Consider the following 20269-nt stretch of genomic DNA (forward strand, 5'->3'; position numbering starts at 1 on the left):
ATTAATACGAGCCGGCTTAAAATTGTGGTAATAATAATGTCTAATCGTTGAAATTTACTTTTTTTTTCTAAGCACGAAGTTATTCATAGAAAAAGATAAAGATCTAGTTATGTTAAGTTTGATTTAAAAACGTGTTTAATGTTTCAACATGAATACTATGCTTCAAGTTTATATTTTTAACTACAATCTAGTAATTATAACAGTTATTAGATTAGAAAGTACAGTGGAACACCGATTATGTAGATTGATCTGTGCATTGCCGAATCAAAGGAAAATTAAAAAGATTTATCATTCATACTGGACATATCATTATAATTTTTTAATCATACTTATAATAAAAATGCGAAAATGTAAAAAATAAATGTATTTAATAAAATTAAAAAATACTTAGAACATATGTACAAAATAGATATAGTAATAGTTTTAAAAAAAATCCGAAATAGAAATTTGCTAATAAAAGAATTAGAATTTACAAAAATTATCTGAAAGAATTTTTATTTTTTAACCTTCGGGTCCACAGTTAAGTTATTGCTTCAGAGGATGGGATGAATGATCTTTAGAGTGTGTGAAAATGCCATACCTGACCGGGATTCGAACCCGGGACCCTACCGAAAAGCCTACTAAAAGGTCGAAACCCTACCACGCGCACCACGGAGGCCGGCACCTGAAAGTAATTAAAATGTACTAACTCAACTGTTTTATAAAAAATGTCTTTTAAAACCCCTTATTTAAAAAAACGCGTAAGAAAAACTTACAAAAATGTATTGAAGGGAAATTGAGTTAGTTACTATATGTTAATGAAAAATTACAAAAAAATCAAAAGAATTATAGTACGTTTAATATAATAAAATTTAGCGAGAGTCAGTAATAATAACTAATAACAGTTTAGTAATAATCAAAACACATTAAAAAAAAAAATATTTCTTCTTTAAAAAAATTTCTAAGCTGAACTTTTTGTACTTTCTTTAACGCTGATCTTCGTTTGTGAGCTGTAAGATCACGCAATTGTTTTAAAAAAAGGATCTGTAGAAAACCTCATTCTTTTTGTCGCTCCAACTAGTCCATAACGTTAGACGAGCATTCGAAAGGTTTGTCGTGTGACATCCTTTTATACAAGCCGTTTCATTGAAGTTTATACTTGACCAATTAAAGTGTTTACATCATCTTTTCAGAAGTTAATTCTATAATTGGTTTGACAGACTCTCTTTTTTTCTGTTTAGCCTCCGGAACCACCGTAACATATTACTTAAGAGAATGAATAAGTATGATATGTTTGAATCTAAAAGAAGTGTAGTCTTGTATAGTCTCAGGTCGACCGATCCTGAGATGTATGGTTAATTGAGATCCAACCGCCAAAGAACACCGGTATCCACGATCTAGCAATCAAATCCGTATAATAGTAACTAACTGCCTTTACTACCATTTGAACCTTAGAACTCTCGACTACGAAATCAGCTGATTTGAGATGACGAATTCACCGTTAGACTAACCCGGGTTTGGATTGACACACTGGCCTGAATTTATGTACGTTTTTTTAAACGAATTGCAAAAAAATTAATTAGATGTTTCAAATGGTGTATTATTATTATTTTTTTTAATTTGTAGTGCGGATTTAAACAGTCCGGTTGGTTGGATATCCGGAATATCGGTACTCGGATAACCGGTGACTCACTATAAGTATTTAAGGAAGCGGAAATGAATTTATCAATATGTGTTTTGTTAACCTATTTTCTTCAGTATTATTATAAAAAATAATAAATGAAAGTTTGTTTTACTTTTTATGAAATTATTAAGTTTAATATTTTGAATTCTACATTTAATTGTAGGTTTTATTGGCTTTAGATGTCAGCTCAGCGATTACACGAAAAAGGTTTAGGTTGAATATTTTCTTAGAATTTCAGGAATACTTATATGTTTTTATTTTTATTTTAAATTGTGATTTCTGTTAATTGTATATAAATTATGTATTGATTTAATTGATGAGATTAATTTAACATTTGTGTTGTAAAAAAATACGTCATATATTAATTAATGTTGTTTTGATTTTGTGTTTTAAAAATAATAATAATAATAAGAAGAAGAAATGAGGTTTTAATGTTTGTTTTTTTTTATTTATAAAACGAATGTTTTTCTCTGACAAGTTAAAAAAAACCAATCTCCTTCTTATTATCATGATGTCGGGAACATAATTCAAAGACTTATTTCCTAGAATACATCAACTGGATTTCCCGGCCAATTTGAATAGAATTTTAAGGTCATTAACAAATGAATTTATTATTTCACATGGACCGAATGTTAAAAAATTAGATATTGCAAAGGTTAGGCCAGAGTTATTATGAGGATGGTTTTTAGATCGTTAAACCATTGAATTATCCCTTTTAATGAAATACGATTTAATCTACTAAGGCAAATAATAATAAATCTACTAAACAAATTACGATAAAAAATCTTTTCATTGCCATAAAAAATGAAAAGATTTTTTATCGTAATTTGTTTTAAAAATAATAATAGCTTTAGTTTTGTAGATCTACCTCATCTTATAGAGATTTTTTTTTCTTTTTAACGAGCTGTACTCGTATAATTGACCGCTTGCTAAAGAAATTATACACCACTGACCAGTGACCGTCAAAGACCACTATACGTCAAATTCCACTATATCCCCGTATTTTATCTTCAGGCGGAGAGTCGGTGAGTGAGGGCAAACTGTCCGTGCTGTCACCAATAGCTTAATTGGTAGCCATTTTATAACTGAAAATTCTATTTAAGAAATAACTATTTATTTGTGGTTACTCTTAATAGCAAGGAAACTTACTGAATATTTTCATAAATTAGCATCATCATTGATCATTCCTCTCATGTATAAGAGCTGGCGACCCGATTTATATCCCGCTGACAATTTACCGCAGTAACTCACGGTCCTCTACCGTTCGAATCAACGTGCCTAGTGTTACTCAAGTCAACCCACCGGGTTGGTCTATTGGTGAACGCGTCTTCCCAAATCAGCTGATTTGGAAGTCGAAAGTTATAGCGTTCAAGTCCTAGTAAAGCCAGTTATTTTTACACGGATTTGAATACTATATCGTGGATATCGGTGTTCTTTGGTGGTTGGGTTTCAATTAACCACACATCTCAGGAATGGTCGAACTGAGACTGTACAAGACTACACTTCATTTACACTCAAACATATCATCCTCATTCATCCTGTGATGTTTCTCTAGTCGCTTCTTGAATTTATTCTAGCCATCATTTCGGTGATCTCCCGCGTGACCTACTGTCCTCGATTTTTCCTGTATGACTGCTTCTCAAGACTTTCGCCAGGCCTACGGACTGTATGGCCAAAAAAGCGAAGGATGCGTTGGAAGAATATTGTGGACAAACTCCTCTGTATGCCGCTCGTTAATAAGCGAGTTTTCATCCTCTTTTCCGTCCATGCGACGCAGAGCGTTCTTTCATAGTCCCACGTTTTGAATGCATCAACTCTTTTCCGGTCTTTCGTTCACCTTGGTGGTCCAGGTCCGAACGCCGTATATGACTACTGGGAAGAGTAATACCTGAAGCAGTCGTAGTCTGTATTCCTCGTGATTATCCTTTCAAATAGCTGTCAACTTCGTAAGCGTCTCTTTCGCCAAGATAACTATAACTCTCTTGGTATTTCGGCCGACGAGCTCCCGTCTTTAGCTATTTAGACCCTAAATATAGGAAACGGACTACCTTTTCGAAATCACACAGCGCATCACTGACTGGAAGATCTTTGGTTCTATCTACCATAATAAATTTTGTTTTTCCGATATTTAATTTCAGCCCTAATGTCTCACTTTCTTTCTGAATTCGATCGAGGATCTCCTCATAAATGCATAAATAAATGTAAAAAAATTATCAAACTTATTGTCCTCACATTGAGTAGAATACGTTTTGACAATAGAGTTATTCCGAAACGCGTCAACATATAATAAAAGAATGAAACAAAGAAAGGTAAATAGTACTCAACATAGAAATATTATTTTTAACAACTGTAATCTAAAACGAATTTGAAAATTATTTAATAATTTGATAAACATGTATGGTGTTGTAAATATATATTTAAAAATAAAATGAAATTTATTTTATTCAATGTTACAGAATCTTCGGCTGTGGAATGACACGCTGAGTTTTCATTATTGGCAGAAGCCAGGAGTTCTCAGACTGACAAAAGTATTCATTTTTAATGTAACAAATCCTGAAGGATTTCTTAGTGCGGGTGAAAAACCTCGTTTAGAAGAAATTGGACCTTTTGTTTACAGGTAAGTTTAAATTTGTTATAAAATTAAGGTATTTAACTGAATTTAATTTACTAAGCGTTTAGCACCGTTGGTATTATAATGTATAATTGTATTTAAATTAAAATTGTTACGTTCATAATAGAAATAAAATTAAATTGTACGTCAATAAGATCGTAACGTCATGTTCGTAAAATGTTTGCGGCTATTATACTTAATAATCGTAAACATGCTTAATGACGTACTTTCTGACGTACGAATTAATTTAATTCTTGACGACCAATTATTATGAACGTAACAATTTTAATTTAAATACAATTATACATTTGAATTTGAATTAACATCTTTTGGGAAATCCCTGATGATGAAGTAACGGTCCGAAAGTAGTCGGATATATGCTTTTAAAATTGTTGCTAAATAGAACTTTATTTTATACAATTTAACTGAATTGCCTAAGAGCTTAAAAATGTTCTAATTTCTTCTTTTTTATTTTCCAAATTCTATTCTGAAACTGATTTTTTGTTTATCAATATGGAATTTCTGTTCGGGTGGAACTTATGAAAGTAAAATTAAGCTACTAAGTACCCTCAGTACCAAGATTATTCTTTAGCAAATAATAACCTGCGCTTAGAGTATATTTTTCCTTAATATGTTATTAATTTAATATGTTATTATATGAACTTAATATGTTATTACTTTTTGGTTATAAAGTTTTTTTTTATTAGATACGAAAATGACAATTATAGCAAGATCAATCAAGGTCATCAAATTTAAGATCAGTATATCCTTTACCAAACCCAGAAATGAAATGTTTATAATGAATTTTTGCTGTTTGTATCCTAAGATTTATAATATGTTACCACAGTAAAGGGTGAATAATTTTCTGCGTAATTCAGTAAAATGGTTACTTAAATTTGATGATGTGAAGTCTTTTTTGAACTTAAATATTTACAAATTATTTTCTTTTTTTCTTATTATTGTTTTTTTTTTTTTTTTTTTAACGTAACCTCATTTTTCAAGCAATAAGTAGTTCACGTATTTTGATACGTGAACCAAAATACATTATAAGTTGTACAGTGATATAGCCAACATCCACTGATTACATTTTCAAACTGTGGAGCATTTTTTTGTTTGTAGACTAATGAATCTCAGTTCTGAGCTTTTTCTCTTTGAAATGATACCTAATTCTATAAATGTTAAGTAGTAAATACTTTGTTCTGATTATTCAAATTGTTTTGTAACACATTTATAATTTTTTTATTTACGTCAATATCCATTATCCATAATTTTGTGTTTTGTTTTATTTTTTTTTGATCCGAAAATTTTATGGATTGAATAAATTATATCTAATTTTATTACTTGTTTAGTCGTTCAAGGTTTATTATCAAAATGTTATAATATTACGAAATGTTGAATGACAAAAGCGCTAACGGGAATCTTTTTTTCTGTTAACATAAACAAATTAGTATTTTTTTAAACATGTAAAAATATTTCATTTAATTAGGACTCACATTGCGAAAATTGTGTAATAGAATATGATGATTTATTATTGATGGTTTTTTTCGTTTGGCTCGAAAATTCAATCATATTATTATCATAATATAATTTATCATATTATTTTGTCATAAATTTATGTCAACTTAACTTTATACCGTTTTAAAAGAAATACTTTCCCGCTAAAATGTGGTGGTTGAAATCAAAATAAAACAAAATGGAGTGCTGTAGGAAAATTATGAATTTTAATTTTCTTTAGCATTTTTGTCGGAAATTTTTCTTTTAATTGTATTCTTAGTGAGAAGATGTTAAAGAACTCTTTTTCATCATCATGGATGGAACCCCCTGATAAAATTTTACGGCAAAATGTTATAGTTGAAATAGTTAAAACACTGAAGCTATTTTGAACCTTACTGAAATAACCAAACATAATTATGTACAATAATATTGATAAAATTCTAATATAAAATCGCGAAGCAAAAACAAAGCAACAAAAATTACAAAAAAATATTTAGTTTGACAATATAATTGTTAAAAATTAACGAGTAAAAATGGTCTTTTCTTCTCAAGACCTAAAATTTCTTACAGGCATCTTAAAATTAAAATAATCAGGTACATCCTACCCTACTAAATGGGCATTTGTGTGTGTGTGTGTGTGTGTGTGTGTCTGCGTGTGTATGTGTACCCTTTAGCTTGGCACCGATCACTAGCGGAAAATCACGATTCGTAAAGATGACTCGTGGTGGTCAGATGTAGTCTTGCTATACTATTATATATCGATATATATGCGAAATATATACCGAAGATTTGGGAAAATTTAGTACTTTTTAACCGTATCTGAATTTTCGGACAAAAATCGCAAATATCTCGTAAATTGTTGGTCCTAGCGCCATGAAAATTATTTCGACCATCCAAGATCATATCTCTATTCGCGGCCAGTGGTACCCATCGATGATAATATTTCGCCGTTCGGAAATTGGGAAGGGCGATGGGGTGCCACGGTAATATCTCGGCAACCGCTCGTCCGATTTTCACGATTCAAACGGCGTATGTATCACAGGTCAAGCTTAAGTGTTTAACGCATCAGTTTCACTCTTGATTGACCGGATCTTGGTTATCCGGATATTAAATCGTTTAGTCCTATGTTTTGATTACACTCACCCACCGTAAAACCAATCTGATCTTTCGCTACATACGCTCAAACTTGTGCGCTAGCGCAGTTGTAAAGTATAAACTTATGCACACAAAAATAGAAAATAAAAAATACGAAAAAAATTTTAAAATACCACTCTTAAGTTAAACGCACTAAAATGTAAAAAATAATTTTAGGATGGTATGTCAGTGTGGTGGGGCCGCGGCACCCCACTCTTTAGGCCATTTATCACGACAAAAGCATCAAATTTTTAATTTTAAGTTAAGACTATCACATAAACTTATATATCACCAACAAAACTTGTTGTTAAATCCATTCTGAGATACCGTCCGAAAATTATTTTTTTGCATTTTAGTGCGTTTAATTTAAGAGTGGTGTTTTACATTTTTTAAATTTATTTATGTGATTGTTTTTCCTCATAAAATAATGAACTACAACCAAAAAGTAGGCATCGGAATTTACCGATCGCTAGCGGAAAATCTCGATTCGTTAGTATCAATTTCTAGAGTTAAATTTCTAATTTAACTTTCGTTATATCAATTTTCATCATTCAAAAAAATATTTTTACACAAGAGGTAATCAATTTTTAACACCTAATAATAATCCCATTCCGAGACGCCGCCCAGAGGGCCTAGCTGCACGGCTACTAGCTAGTATCATACTAAAATTTACAGTCTCGATGCATTAACCGGTTAACGGTTATGACATATGAATTATTAACATAAGGAGATATTTATACCTTTATTCGTGCTGTCAAGTGTGTTGCATGCATATGTGTGAGTATGTACGTATTTATATATAAATGTAACGACGACACTTGTTAACATTAAATTATTTATTCATAATACATCGTTAAATATATATATTAGTGAAGGATCAGGCAAAGCAAGAATAACAAAATGGAAAGTAGGTAGGTCAGATATATATAAGATTAAAAGAGAAAGAATTAAAATATAAGGAAAAAACAGAAGATAAAATGGGATAGAATCTCTTTGTAACAGCAACCGTCCTTTATATACGCAATCAAGAATGCTGTTGCTCCCTATTTCTGCAGCCGGAGAAACCGACTTGAATGTTCGATCAGCGTTCTCATAAGATTGCATAAACTGCAACCCGATGAATGTTTATCTGCTATTCCGTGAATTATTTATTCTTTTAACTTATATTATTTTCGCTTTAAAAATCTCTTTATGTGGACATTAACTTAACTCGAACGACCTTGGTCGGCCGGTTACTTAAGAGTATTACTAAATGTATCTGACATAGTGACCGTTAACTCATAACCTCAAAGTCCTAACTGATATATTAAATTCATTCGACCGAGATTCTGTGTGGTATTTTTAATTTTATTTTCTACAATAATTACTTTGATAATCTAACATTTAATAATTTATATTTTTTTATATCATTCAACGATAAATTAATCACAAACAGTTAACTTACTGCATTTAAAAAAAATTTCATGAAACTTTGGAATTTTGAATGAATTTTCTTTATTTATTAATTAATTAATCTATTAATATTGAGGAAAGATAGATGTGTCGTTTTTTTATTATTTTGATACAGCCGCCAGCTCAGGAGGGTATTATCAAACGTAATAGAATAATTTTTTTTTTTTGACGCCGGCCACTGTAGGACCGCAGAGAATAGTTAACTTCTGTTAGTTTTTTTTAGCTGTCCAATACTGTTTACTCTTTCACTGTCTCTTCTTTCTTCCGACAACTTTCGCTTAGCACATTCTTTCTTCCCCTTCTGGATCCCTTTAAATTCTAAGATTATTTTCCTATGAACACTTACGCCTTATAAAAACGTCTCGTTTATGTTTGCTACTCTTAGGTCCTCTTTAACTTGATTAAACCATTTAACCTTCGCTTTGGCACCGTTATACTTTTCAAAAATTCTCTTCATAAGTCTGTTTGAATCCATTCTTTTCAGATGTCCATAGAATGCTAGTCTTCGCTTACGTATTGCTTTCTCGATTTTAACTCCCGATAAACTTCCTCATTCTTCCTTAATTTCCAACCGTAGTTAGTTTTTTTGGGTCTTAGGATTTTCCTTAGTATCCGTCTTTCAACAAGTTCCAGTTTATTTATTTCGCCTTGGTTCAGAGCTTTGCATTTTGCACCGTATAAAACTCCTAGTCGGATTACCGTTGTATAATGCCTGATCTTGTCCATCCTTGAGATCCGTTTCTTATCGTCCTTCGTTAGGCCATAGGATTTTAGAATCTTATTGATCCTTTTCAGATTTCAACGAAAATGTCCATTTTGACCATCCCTGAATCCATTTTGACTAGCTTCGACGTGACATCTGTACTTACGTGTATGTACGTCCAAAATTCAAAAAATTTGGATTTTGGACTTTTTCTTAACTGCAGAAATAACCCCTCATCGAGAGCTTTTCAACGATATACATAAGTGGTACTTATTTTCATTGGTTCCAGAGTTATAGCCAAATGAAATTTTAATTAATGAAATATTTGGATCTTAGTGAAATAAAATTTTATGTATTTGTCATTTTAATTCAACGATTTTTACAGAAATTAATAAATCAATATATTTACATTAAAAAAAAAGGTTAAATAAATATAAGTATATAAAGTCGGATTAGAACCGATGTGTGCATGGTTACCAATCCGACACGTTCTAACATACACCACATAACTACCTGAGAGACGTGAAACAAAATTAATATATAAATTAATATAAAATGCTGATACGGACACCACAAAAAAATGTGATGCAATATGTTGTCTACCAGTGTGTAAGTTTGTAACTGTCCACTTTATTAAAGAATTGGAGGATCGTATCTCACTTTCAAATGAAATAAGTTTAAATTTAAAAAAAAAATGTGTATATGTAATGTAAAAATGTGTACATATCATCCTCATTCATCCTCTAATGTAATACTTTAGGGTGGTTCCGGAGCCTAAACAGAAAAAGAAAAAAGAGAGGAAGTCATGTGTTATCCACATAAAATTTTTTGTTTAAAAGAAACCAAATAAGAAAATATTATAGTAATTAAAAGTATTATTACGATGGCGATGGAAAAAGATCTGTAAGTTTCCAGTGTGATTTCCAGAAATTTTTTTTTACTTTTTCTTCTTGATTTTCAAAAAATTATATTCCTAGGCTATATTAATCTATTCTTATAATTGTTTATATTTCAGCTTCATATAAGTTAATACTTCTACAAAATTACTTACTTTTGTTACTTAAGTATTTTGTTAATGATATTTTGATGCATAGTACTATATTCAGCATTCCGATTACTTTCCTGTCACCGCTGATGAGCCCCCCTAACATGTCTACATCATGAACGTACCACTCCTTTTTATTGCCGACCTTAGATAGAAAAAACTTCCTACCGGTTTCTCTGTATTATTTATAAAAAGTGTTTTTTTTTTTTTTTTTGGTACATCGGAAAGATATTCACTCTCGTGAAAGTTAATTTGTATTCTATATATGAAAGAAACCTCCTATATTCTTTGGCGAGATAGTTGCAAATTTTTTTCACTTTGTTTGATAACGACTCGGTCACCTGCAATTAGTTAATGATGGTAAAAAATTATCGTTTACTAATTCTGTACTTACTCCTTTTCCTTCAGACTTTTTCACGTTCTGAAGGGCGATCTCAAAATGCTTTTAAAGTGTGTAGAAGACAAAGGTCCGCCCAATATTAAATATATCAATATTTTTATACAACCACTATTTGTCTTAATATTAAAGGTTTAGTACTGTTGCATCATACAGTGTATGATTCACAGTATATGTACTCCGTAGGGGAAGACACCCACCTTAAGATGTTACCGGTCGCCACACCACCCCCTCCGTTATGAGCCCTGAGGGGCTTTACCGGAGGTCGTCTTTAGACCCTCTAACTGACTACATCTCACAGTCATCACCAGACTTCGGTCGAGATGCCACCGATCTAAATGCCTGGGCAGATATTTGCATCAGTAAAATACAAATCAAATTTTGCCTTCACGTAGGCCTCAAACGGACATCTTCACATCCAACCTAACATGATTCCCTCAAACTACTAACGGAGACTGCGGAAGCGCGGACCCCTCGCCTAGTCTAAATTTGACAACTCCATTCTTGACTGCCAATGCCTCAGAAAATGAACGAGTTGTAAGTCTAATCGGTGCTACACTCATACCAATCAAAATTATGTTTTGCACAGTCGTACAATCATACTTAATAAGTGTGTATTAAACTGTCGTGTACATCATATCTAACGCACAGTGAAGCTTTTGGATAAGCAGTGTATATCATATGAAATTATGCGTTAGAGTACACGCTTTGCTTTCGTGCATAAAATAGAGGCACGGTTCAATGAATATCAAATGGGAATTAGCTGGTACCGGCCTATTATTAATGTTTTCTCTTCTTAGATGAAGGTTGGTACCACTGTATGTATGCGTGAGAATAAATAAGATGTCTTAGTATCTGATATGCTTTCGTATCATAAGCACTGCCGTTGTTGTACATTTATCTTTTATTACAGTCATTAGTTCTGTATTTTTCTTTGAAGTATTTTAAAATTTGTGGTTCAAATTAGTTTTTAGTGCAAAATATATCAATAAATAAGATATTTTGAATGTCCCGGATGAACCAGAGTACAAGGCATATCTTTAAAAAAAGAAAAAAGTTATCGATTGTATGTCTAAAATTCACATCTTTAATATTTTTATGTTACATATTCATTTATTTTTATTTTTAAAAAAACCAGAAAACTTCAGCATAAATTTATATTATATTATCCTTTATTTTCTTACAATATTAATTACATAACCTTCTATTAAACGATAAATAAAAGTTCATAAAACTGTTTATCGTAAAAACTTTAAATAATATTTTATTAATATGTGTACACTGTTTAACCTTACTAGAAACATAAACATATAAATTAATAAATATTATTATGCCGGAAATTGCAACTGTAGGTTTATGTGCGAGTTATATGAAGCAAATAGATTACTGTAGAATAAAAATTCGCGATTATACACGAATAATTCTAAATACAAAAAAAATCCTCCTCCTTAAATATTTATTCATTTTAACTTTTTATATTCTATTATTTAGTATTGTTTAATTTTTTACCGTCATGTATTTTGTCATAAATTAAAAATTGAATAATCTTTACGGATTATTTATTTATTTGTTTAATAAGGAAATGTATTTCGAATAAATAAAATATATTATTGTAAGAGAAAATAAGATATTGCACTTTTTATGTAATATTTTATTTATATATTTCTTTTATAAATGTTAAATAATTTCAAATAAATGTGATAGTTACGAAGTGTAATATTTATGTTTAATGATATTAATAATTCAACTTCTGAGTTGCACTTAGAAAATATTTTTTCTATGAGCAATAAAAAGATTGAATAATTTTAATGTGTTTTCCAACAATGTTAAATATTTATTATAAAAAAAATTAAAATAATGATATTTAAGAGATCTCTGTATTAATTTGAGAAGGAAAATCTAAAATAATAATGCCCCTTACGTGGTATTTGTATGCCAGAAGAAAGCATTCGTAATGTAGATTAAAATTTTTTAGATAAAAAACGTTTTAGATATAGAAATCGAATCGCATTTATATTCGTAAGAATTGAACATAAAGAACACAGCCTCACCATGTGATTATGCTCGGCACAAGATGTTAAAGTAGAACAGTGCCTTTTTTATTCTTACTACGAAAAAATAAAATTCATTCATAATTTAAACTTTTATCTTCTTTTGATAATTTCTTGTAGACGATATAATGAAATTTACGAAATATTTAAAGTATTTATTTATTTTCGTATCAGAAGCATATAAAGATTATTATTAATAAAAGCAAGATACTATAAATAAACACATTAAAATTACTTTAAACTATAATCAAAATTAAATTAAAAGAAAAAAATTACATCAAGAATTTAATTGGAAAGTTTAAAATAAATAAAAATATATTTCAGATTTACACATATCACACTTCACAGTACGCCAAAAATTAAACAATAGTTAAACGACAGTACGCCAAAAATTAGCGACGTGAAGTGGGCTCTTTGTCGTTTCAACAAGTTTCTTCTCTGTGCACTTGGATGGACAGAGATGACACTGAAGCAAATGAGCGGTAGTCTGCGTTAAAACACAGTCGCGTGCAAGAGTCCACAGTTAAAACCCACTTTTGTAAATTTCTCGTGCATCTTGGGATGTCTGAGAACAGCCTATTCAGAAATCTCCAAATTGCCCAGTCCTCTTTGTGTGCAAGGAGAAGTTCTTCACCGGGTATTTTTTACCCTTTGACATGTGAACCCCTCACACGGTACAAGGTAAATTTCGTTCGCTTAGGTGTTCCTGTAAGTTCCTAAGTTGCTATTTTGAAATTCTTTTTCGAGCTAAGCTGTGATTGTGCTGGTTCATACCCTTACAAAGGATTAGGTTGGGATATTAAAGCCTTGAACTTCCCCTTATGACCGCTACTTCGCGACGGATATCGGTTGGTGCAATGCCACAACCGATTCAGAAGCGTAGGTGGTAAGCGGACTGTGATGATGAGATATGTTTCGTTCAATGCCATGTCTACCGCTTTGAAATGACAAGATCTATACCATACTGGACAGGCGTACTCTGCTGCCGAATGACATAGTATTAGGGCTGAGGTTCTCACTATATCCGGCAGTGGGGTTGTTCCAGTCAGCTTTCGCACCACGTTGTTCCTTGCAGCCATTTTTTTGTTGGTGTTCAATTTTGTTTGTATGCGATGGCGCGGACCACGAGATACCTTGGAGTTCTACAGTGTGCTAGCTGATTTCCTTCCCACGTGACGTTCAGAATTCTGGCTGCCTCTATATTCTTCAGATTGAAGACATTGGTCTGGGTTTTAGCAGGATTTGGCTTGAGCTGGTTTTACTTGTTGTAGGTTACAAGATCTTTCAGTCTATTGCTAAAATTTTACTCGAAGCTGTCAGCTAGAGCAACAAGTGCACAGTCATCAGCGTAGATGAAACATGAGTTCCATCAGGTAATGACTGATTATCATTATAAATATTGAAAAGAGACTGCAAGCACACTGCCTTGAGGTAGACCGTTTTCTGTTCTCCACCTAATTGTTTTTCCCGGAAATTCCAGAAAGAACTTCCTGTTTCGGAGAAGGTTCCTGATCTTGTATATGAGCTGAGAGTTGTGAATGATTTCGTAAATTTTTACCATGAAGTTCATGATTGACAGTGTCATAGGCTGCCGTGAGATTTATGAATACAACTTTTGTTGTTTATCCGCCCCCCGTACTATGTATATATACTACGGCAACGAGATTTAATTGTTTTACAACGTATTAATTATATTGACCTGTGGTAAACTTTACGAGCAAAATTTCTATTCTAATTACATGTTTCTTTTATTATGAATTTTTAATTATCTGTAACCGATAATAATATTATTTGTGTAAACCCCTTGACTTTTCTCGAAAATTACTTGTAATCACCCCGATATTTCAGTTTTAAAATATTTCTACTGTGCATCAGAGAAATTTCCAAATTTATTCGTTTTTGTATATGTGCAAGTAATTTTGAATTGTAAGCGATCTAAATCAAGGATTTAAAAAAAAATGTAGTTTATGAATCTTTTCTTGTCACATGCTGTTAAAATAAAATGATCTGATATGGTTTCTAAGAAGCTATAAAAATTGTACCGTTAGATTGAGTTGGCTGAAGCAACATCAAATGAAATTCGGTTAGTGTTCGAATATAGACTTTTAAATATCTCGAAACGAAAAATATATGACTTCCACTTTCATAATCACCGGGAATACCCCGTTTATTTATTCTAGTAAACCTCACGTATCAGTTGAAATTTAAATTTAAATTTGAAGCGGCTGGGTAACTAGAATTTTACAAGTTTCTGGCTTGGTTTTTTTTTCAGTTGTTCGCTGTTGTTGAAATAATTAACGGAAAAGATATGAAATTTTGATGAGAAAAATGATAAAAACGTTTATATTTTAACATAACTGCATATATTAACAAATTTTTTCAAAGTTAAAGAACTAATACGTACAAAAAAATGGCAGAAAACGCGGTTTTCGTAACTGTAAAACAGGATAATTTTTAATTCGGTATTTTTTTGTCATTGTTATCTAAGTTACTGTAAGATCTAATTTTGTTGGCCAGACTGTAGATGTATTTTGAATTAGATGTATACGGTAATATTATGTTTGAATTATAGCGATATCCTTATTCGTAATTAATTTTCTTCAGATAGGCTTATTACATTCATATTTTAGATTTAAGAATGCGTATTATAAATTATATAATAATTAACTACAAATAAAAAGAAATTTAATCTTTTTAAAGTAGTGATTTAATTATTTTCTTTAGTTGACATTAAAAAACTACAACGTGAAACATCGTTTATTAAAATAATAAATCAATATAACCTAAGTAACGATGTATTTTTTTTATTAATGGATTTCAACACCTGTTGTCACTTTTAATTTATGTTCAATTAGTTACTTCAAAAAAATATATAAATTCAGATGCTCATTTATGTATAAATTCGTACATTATATTTATTAAATTATTTGAAAGGAGCTTCTGACATCGATCTGATGATGTTATTCTGCGAGATATTTATTATTATATTAATTATGTATACTTTTGATTCAAAACTTTTCTTTGCAAAACTTAGTATACCGACTACGACCTACTTGCAACACAAAACAGCGTCGCCATCTCACCACCATCTCACGTGATACTCTTAACTAAAATACCAACAGTAGATGATTTCCCCTTCTTTTTTTTCCAAAGGTCATACTTCCTACATATTTATTACCTACCACGTTATTTTTTCTCACACTAAAAGAGAAAAATATATGTATCATAATCGACGATTCATTACAGTTGTGTTATTCTCAACTGAATCTCATATGTCTGACTGGAATTTATTGAAATTCATATTTTTTAATTAGTCTGTTATTTATTACTTTTTTCTAATGAAAATTTATCTTATCTTTAAAGGTATATTGTATTTAAAAAGAATTAAAAGTATAAATAATCGTTTCTAGTATTAATGATAAATTATTATTTCTTAATTCAAGAATGCTGTCGTTATTCTTCGCGTGACACAGCTATCTTTACATGTAATCCAGGTTTATATATTGTTCGTACTGGAAACGTATCCTTATTTAAATCGCTTCGTTAGATTTTAGATAAAAATTAAAATAAGAAATAATTATTCATCATTTCAAATATTAAGTTTCACTTTCTCGACTATATAGTTTTACTGTATATTACGTAAGGGAAATAATCCTAAACGGATCAAATCTCTTTTATCAAAGTTTTTGTAAATCTTAATGTTTTATGGTACCTTTACTAACCAAAACACGAAATTTTTTTACCTTGAAAATTTTTGGATATATAGGTACGTAGGTACATATATATGTATGTATGCTGGTCTGTTTTTTATTTTTTTATAAATTTCTCCAGATTGGGTTGATAGATTTGAATGAAATTTGGTACGTTGGTTTTCCGTATATGAGATATTGACGTCATTTATTTTGGTCATAATTTTTGAAGTGGTAAGGAGATATTGACCTTATGGATCCCGTATGAAGATTTACCTATTTATTTAGGTAAATTACTTCACATAATTTAATGTTCCTTGGGTAGCTAAAATACTAAATAATGGTGTTTTATTTTTCAATTCTCTATAAACGGGTGAAGGAAAAAACGAAATTTTTATTTTTTGTAGTTTCTGGATCAAGTCTCATTCTTGTACTAATTAGAAAATATAACATTACATTAATAATTCCCTTTAGTTATGTATTTAGACGATTTCATTCAGGGGTGGGAGATAATAAGCCTAATTTTTTTGCTTTTACTTTTCCATCTAGATAGCGCTATATCAGAGCTACAGTTCTAGAAGGGAATGTATCGTAGTCGGTCCAATTTGGGCACATGCGGTTTTCACCGGATCTTGACGATTTGACATCTAAGGAACCCAAAAAATCGGATAGAAATTTTCCGGAAGTTAATGTTCTTATGTACGTGTGTGTGTTAGGTGTTGGCCTCTAAACACTTTATATCTCCAGAAGTACTGGACCAATTTTGACCAAACTTGGTCAGATTACTTCTATTTATGGGGCATTGGTGCCATTAAATTTTCAACTTAAAAGGTCAAGAGGATGAGGCTGTAGAGCAAGGTCACCGTTGATATCTCCAGATTTCGCATAATTAAGGTCATATTTTTCTTAGGCATATTTATTAACGATTAAGAATAACAATATTTCCAAAAAAAACTTTTACAAAATCACATCCCCACCCCAAAAAATGCTCTAAAATACCTCTATGTTTTGACGTCACAGGTGAGCGATAAAATTAAATAAATGAATAATATTTAAGGTGTAAAAAAGTAACTCGGTCTGGCCGGGTCTCGAACTCGATCTCCCGGTCGATTCGGCACCTGATGCGTTAAGCCTGGCGGCTACACCAGTCTGCCGACCGTACAACGAAATTTGTTCTATGTAAGTTGTGAAATTACATTAGTTTTCGGTCTGCCGACCGTTGCGCTAGTACTGCTACACCCGCGCGTATTAAATACGGTGTGCGCGCGCGCTTTAGTTAGAATCATTGAATTAAATAATCATTATATTTAAATAAAATGATAAATATTTTTAATTAAGTTGTATGTGTATGTGTGTGTAAGCTGTATATCAGAAACAACCCACAGTTGTAGGTTGCTCCGGAACGCAACTTTAGTCGCGTAACGGGAAGTCCTGCAACTGTGTTGTCAGATTTTTTCTACAGTTACGGTTTTTTTTTATATTTTCAAACTGGATTAACCAGTTTTTTTTAATTTTGTATGATGATTTCTAAATGCGGGTCACTGATGCCGTTTAATTTTGGTAACTAGGGGTCAAGAGGGTCGGACCATCAGTCCCGCGCCTCAAAACTTTTTCTCGGAGTTGAATATTCTTCTTTTTTTTATATAATTTTTTACTTGCATAATTTATATATTTTAACATTCAACTTAATTTTCGTCCTAAATACTCGTAGTACTAGTCTGTTGAGAGCAAAGCTGTCGATAGCTAGTAACTGTTTGCTGGGTTTTTTCTGTTCAAACTTTTTTCTTTCTTCTACTTTTTACTTTTTTTAATAATTTTAATGACATCATTTCTAATCTTAAATATTCACTAATCTCTTGGAGGATATTTCTCTTTCCCTCTAAAGCTTTTCCTTAATGACGAATTTTTTGTGTATTAAGATACAATAAATCTGCTTCATCTTTCCTATTTCTTTATAACTCAAAAAAAATCTTTGATTTTTTTTTAGTTTATCATCTGATTTTTTTTTATTCAGTTTGTCCCGACGGTTTTGCTATATCCAAATTTACTTTTTTTTTCAAACGGTTTTGATTTTATTTTCCGTGTGGCTCAATTACCTCTGGACAAACCTGAATTACGACTTACATTCTAAATTTTTGGGCAGTAAGGGTGATCTTGGGAAGCGTTTTCCATTAAAATTTACGCTAACAGGGTGATCAGAATATGTTTTGCCGTTGTCAATTTTTTATCCACAGGTTCATAAACTTTTTCTTCACCGAAACGTTGGTATTTAATGTTGCGTATCGGTAGTGGATGTATCTCAAGGCAATATTTCCAACATGAAATCCCTTCTAGCAGCGTAGATTTGTTGAATTAACTTTGTACATAAATTTTAATTTTTTAAATTTTATTAACTTTTTACATAAATTTTATTAGTGACAGGAGAGGGGTAGTTTTGTGTGAGATAAGGTCGAATATAAATTTGGCGGAGAGGAACCGATCCTCTCCGCCATGAACGCATCATCCACGTTGACTACAAAACTTCGAATGAAAAGCTTTGGCTATAAAACTATGAGATGACGAAGATAAATATTCGCCACTTCTTCTTGTGTTCATTTGTCGGCGTAGCTCGATACTGAACAAAATGTATATTTATCAATTAATATTCCTACTAGATGTGAAATAGTAGTGTACAAGTTGAATTTACCCGTTGGTAGTCCTCCGAATACCAAACGTTATCTTTTACCCGCAGGCCATTAGTCAAAATTTAAAAAAAAAATTCTCGTAATGGTTTAAAATTTTATTTTATTTAATTCTGAAATCTTTACTAAAATTTTATTCTTGAAAATTGGAAAGAAACACTCGTATTAAAATTTCAAAAATTTTCTATTAAAATAGTTAAAATTTTTTGTTTTAATTTTAAATCCCTTGAAATATATTTCTGAAAATATAAAATATGTTCTTTCACCTGTAGGTAAAGGATTAGAATTCCAATCAGGCACGGTAATTTTTTACTCGCTAGGAAATTCATTATCATCCATCATAGTTGTTATCGGGCGTCAGATAAATAAAATATATATTCAAATAGTAAATCATAAAAACTGTTTTGCCAAAAAGTAGAAAACTCCTCAAATTCTTCCAATTATAAAAGTCAAATAATTGTAATATTTGTTATAAATATTATCTTTCTGTTAAATATTTAATTTAATTTTTAGTTAAAATATTTAATTTTTAAATTAAATATCCGGGAAGGATTGTAATTTTTTCTATATTACTTTATGTTTTAGTCAATGCATTTTCTCAATTAATAAATGGAAAAAATCTTATTTTTTTGTAAGAACAGGAATCCAGTGGTAGATAAGTAAAAACTTAACGAACAGCTAAGATTTCAATCGTTTTAAATTAAGTTCATTAAATTACGTCGTATCTTTCATGCGTGATCCCGTATAAAATAAATCCGTTTCGTCACGCTGGAAGGCGAAGGTAGATTTCACCGGCGCTAAGTAGAGGATAAAAAAGATTTCCACTGTAAAGTTAAGAAAAACTTCAAATTTACTCAATACGATAATGGTTGAATGTGAAAAAAAGTTTCACATGTTTATTATACAAGCCTCATCTTCTTATAATTCCAGAAAAATTTTTGTCATTCCTTGCCGTAAGGGTTGGTTATATCAAAAATTGTTCATATAAAAGTTTTAGGTAATGTTTAGAGGACCACTTTAAGCCGGTTCGATACTGTGGCTATTAAGGGAGGTATGATTTTTTTTGTCTTCGAAACCCCTTTTTTTTTACCTGGACCAATGGTTGGTGATATAAAAAACTTTACTCAGGTACGTTTTAGGCCCTTACCTAAAGAATAATAGGAACTTTAAACGAATTCGATATTTTACTTAATATGAAAGTTATCGTGATTTTTTTTCCGAAAAAGCCGATTTTGCTCATTAACGAACTCGACCGAGATTTTGGGTCGTTATATTTTATGTATCAATTTGAAAGTAATTGGCGCAAAATTAGGGAAGTTGTTGTGTCCACAAGAAAGTGAAATATATAT

The 20269-nt window shown here is 31.0% G+C and overlaps 1 protein-coding gene across 3 annotated transcripts in view; it reads left to right on the forward strand.

Annotated features, from left to right (window-relative positions):
• dsb (scavenger receptor class B member debris buster) overlaps positions 1–20269 on the forward strand; it is a 397095-nt gene that overhangs the window by 315883 nt on the left and 60943 nt on the right. For all 3 annotated transcript variants that reach the window (XM_075374397.1, XM_075374398.1, XM_075374395.1), the window contains one exon: positions 4120–4280. In XM_075374397.1, the coding sequence (XP_075230512.1) occupies positions 4120–4280 (161 nt within the window). The remainder of the gene's footprint in view (positions 1–4119; positions 4281–20269) is intronic.

Source organism: Lycorma delicatula, chromosome 9 (genome assembly GCF_047948215.1).
Source record: "Lycorma delicatula isolate Av1 chromosome 9, ASM4794821v1, whole genome shotgun sequence".
Taxonomy (NCBI): Eukaryota; Metazoa; Arthropoda; class Insecta; order Hemiptera; family Fulgoridae; genus Lycorma; species Lycorma delicatula.